Source organism: Sinocyclocheilus rhinocerous, unplaced genomic scaffold, assembly GCF_001515625.1.
Source record: "Sinocyclocheilus rhinocerous isolate Xijiao unplaced genomic scaffold, SAMN03320098_v1.1 scaffold242, whole genome shotgun sequence".
Classification (NCBI taxonomy): Eukaryota; Metazoa; Chordata; class Actinopteri; order Cypriniformes; family Cyprinidae; genus Sinocyclocheilus; species Sinocyclocheilus rhinocerous.
The window spans coordinates 143,347-145,283 of record NW_015638945.1 but is presented as its reverse complement, the minus strand read 5'-3'; the positions used below and the strand labels follow the sequence as shown (position 1 = coordinate 145,283).

Sequence of the window (1,937 nt, the reverse complement as noted above, 5' to 3'; positions counted from 1 at the left end):
TTGACAATCCAAAATGTAAAAATCACAATGGTCCCAAACAATCTTGCAAATGCTTTTCTTTCTGCACTGTCCTCAAATGAATTTTCGAAGGCATTTTTGTCAAACGTGCATGTTTATCCTGAAGCGATCAAATAAAAATAAAAAAAACTACTGATTTAGACTGTAAAAAAACATTTATCCATGCAGTCCGGAACATTCAGGGACTGAGATAGTTCAGATCTGTGTTTGTTCTTCAGCATCAAAAGTGACCCTGTTTACCTTGCTGGACGCGTAAAACAGACCCTGCGCCCAGTTCCAAGTCCCGTTCACACATTCCCTCGGTTCAAATGTCAATCCGCGAGTGTAACGACGAGTTTTTGGCCTCGTGGTCCCAGTACGAGTAGAGCTCGGCCGGCTGCCGGGAGCAGGTGAACTGCAGAGCGGCCGCGGAGTTAGACGGGACCGGCGAGGGCTGCTGCTGCGGCGCCGGGTGCTGGTGGTGCCCCATCCCGCTGTACGAGTTCATCATGTTCGGCAGGCCCATGGCTTGCATTCGACTGTAGGGGTTGTACGACGGACCGGACAGTGCTTTCATGGGACCCATGTTGGCGGTGGCCATCTGGCAGGACGCGTAGCTCATCGGCGGCGGTGGTTGCGCAAGCGGCCAGCTGTTGTTCATGAAGCCGGATTGGAGGTATTTGGGCGCGGGGAGGTAGCTGCCGTATCCGTCGCCGCCGAAGAGAGACTTGCCCGGCTGGAAGTGAGCCGCCGGCGGTCTGAACGGCCGCTTCATGCGCCTCCGGCGCCGGTAGTTGCCCTTCTCGAACATGTCCTCGCAGGCCGGATCCAGAGTCCAGTAGTTGCCCTTGCGCTCCCCGCCGCCCTCCCGGGGAACTTTAATGAAGCACTCGTTGAGACTCAGGTTGTGTCGGATGCTGTTCTGCCAGCCCTTCTTGTTCTTCTCGTAGAAGGGGAACTTGGTGATGATGTACTGGTAGATGCCGGAGAGGGTCAGTCTCTTTTCCGAGCTCTCCCGGATGGCCATGGCGATCAGAGCCACGTACGAGTAAGGCGGCTTTTGAGACGCATCCACCTTCTCCGAACTCGGCTCTTGGAGCGGCTCTTCCTTCGCGAACTCTTCTTTCTTCACCGCGTTCGTGTCGTGGACCATCAAAGCCATTGCGTCATCATCTAAGCTACGGTAAGATGCCATCACTTGAACAACACAAGCAAACAAAACATCAACACAAGCAGCGGGCTGTAGCTATGCGGCAGTGTGGTGAGAAAGGGCTGTCCGGTACCTGATTCTAGCTCTGGAGGTTTGGGTTCGCGCATCAGGTCACCGCGGATCCATAAATGACGAGACTTTTGAATGAAATAAAAGCTCCTGCTCCGGTAACGCCCGGCTTTCGCTGTGATGGGCTCGAGATCTCGATGTCGTTTAAGCTCGAGGGCTCTTCTGGAAGATCCTGCAACTTTTTTTCGTTTCCCCCCCTCGCGTGAAAGGCGAAACTCTGCTGTCGTCAGTCTCGCGCTGATGTTCCCCTCATCATCACCGTATTCCGCTTTCGTCACGTCTCTCTCAGCGCTGCACAAACCAACCGACGCGTTTTACACCGAAATAACACGCTTATAGCTAAATGCACTGTCGGCTAGATATTCACTGCAACATTTTCAAAGCCTATTTATTTTTTGCGATTCCAGAAAAGATTTGTATATTTATTTTTAGTTTTATTTTTTTTAACGAAGAGAGAATTATCCCTGATCAATGAATATAACCAAAGACCAATATTGCACATATCCTATAACGCAGTATTTTTTGTTTGCCTTGATAAATGTCTATTTTATATATTATTATATTTTTATCTTATTTTATTAATTAATTGCACCATACTTGAACAAGTTTAATCCATTTTGAATCATTATTATATTTATAATTAGTGTGTGTGTGTGTGTGT

The 1,937-nt window shown here is 49.3% G+C and overlaps 1 protein-coding gene across 1 annotated transcript; it reads right to left on the bottom strand.

Moving 5' to 3' along the window:
- On the bottom strand, positions 1–1,472 carry LOC107750224 (forkhead box protein L2-like). Its single transcript, XM_016565506.1, has 2 exons — positions 1,281–1,472; positions 1–1,194 (listed from the first exon to the last, which is right to left on the bottom strand). The coding sequence occupies exons 1-2, from the start codon at positions 1,312–1,314 to the stop codon at positions 323–325; spliced, it is 906 nt and encodes a 301-aa protein (XP_016420992.1). The 5' UTR covers positions 1,315–1,472; the 3' UTR covers positions 1–322.
- Between the last annotated feature and the right edge of the window lie 465 nt (positions 1,473–1,937).

Excerpts from the sequence above, each read along its gene's own strand:
- LOC107750224 (XM_016565506.1), bottom strand. The coding sequence starts at position 1,314 with ATGCGCGAACCCAAACCTCCAGAGCTAGAATCAG. Across the intron at positions 1,195-1,280 it reads ACCTCCAGAGCTAGAATCAG|TGATGGCATCTTACCGTAGC; the intron begins GTACCGGACAGC and ends GTGTTGTTCAAG.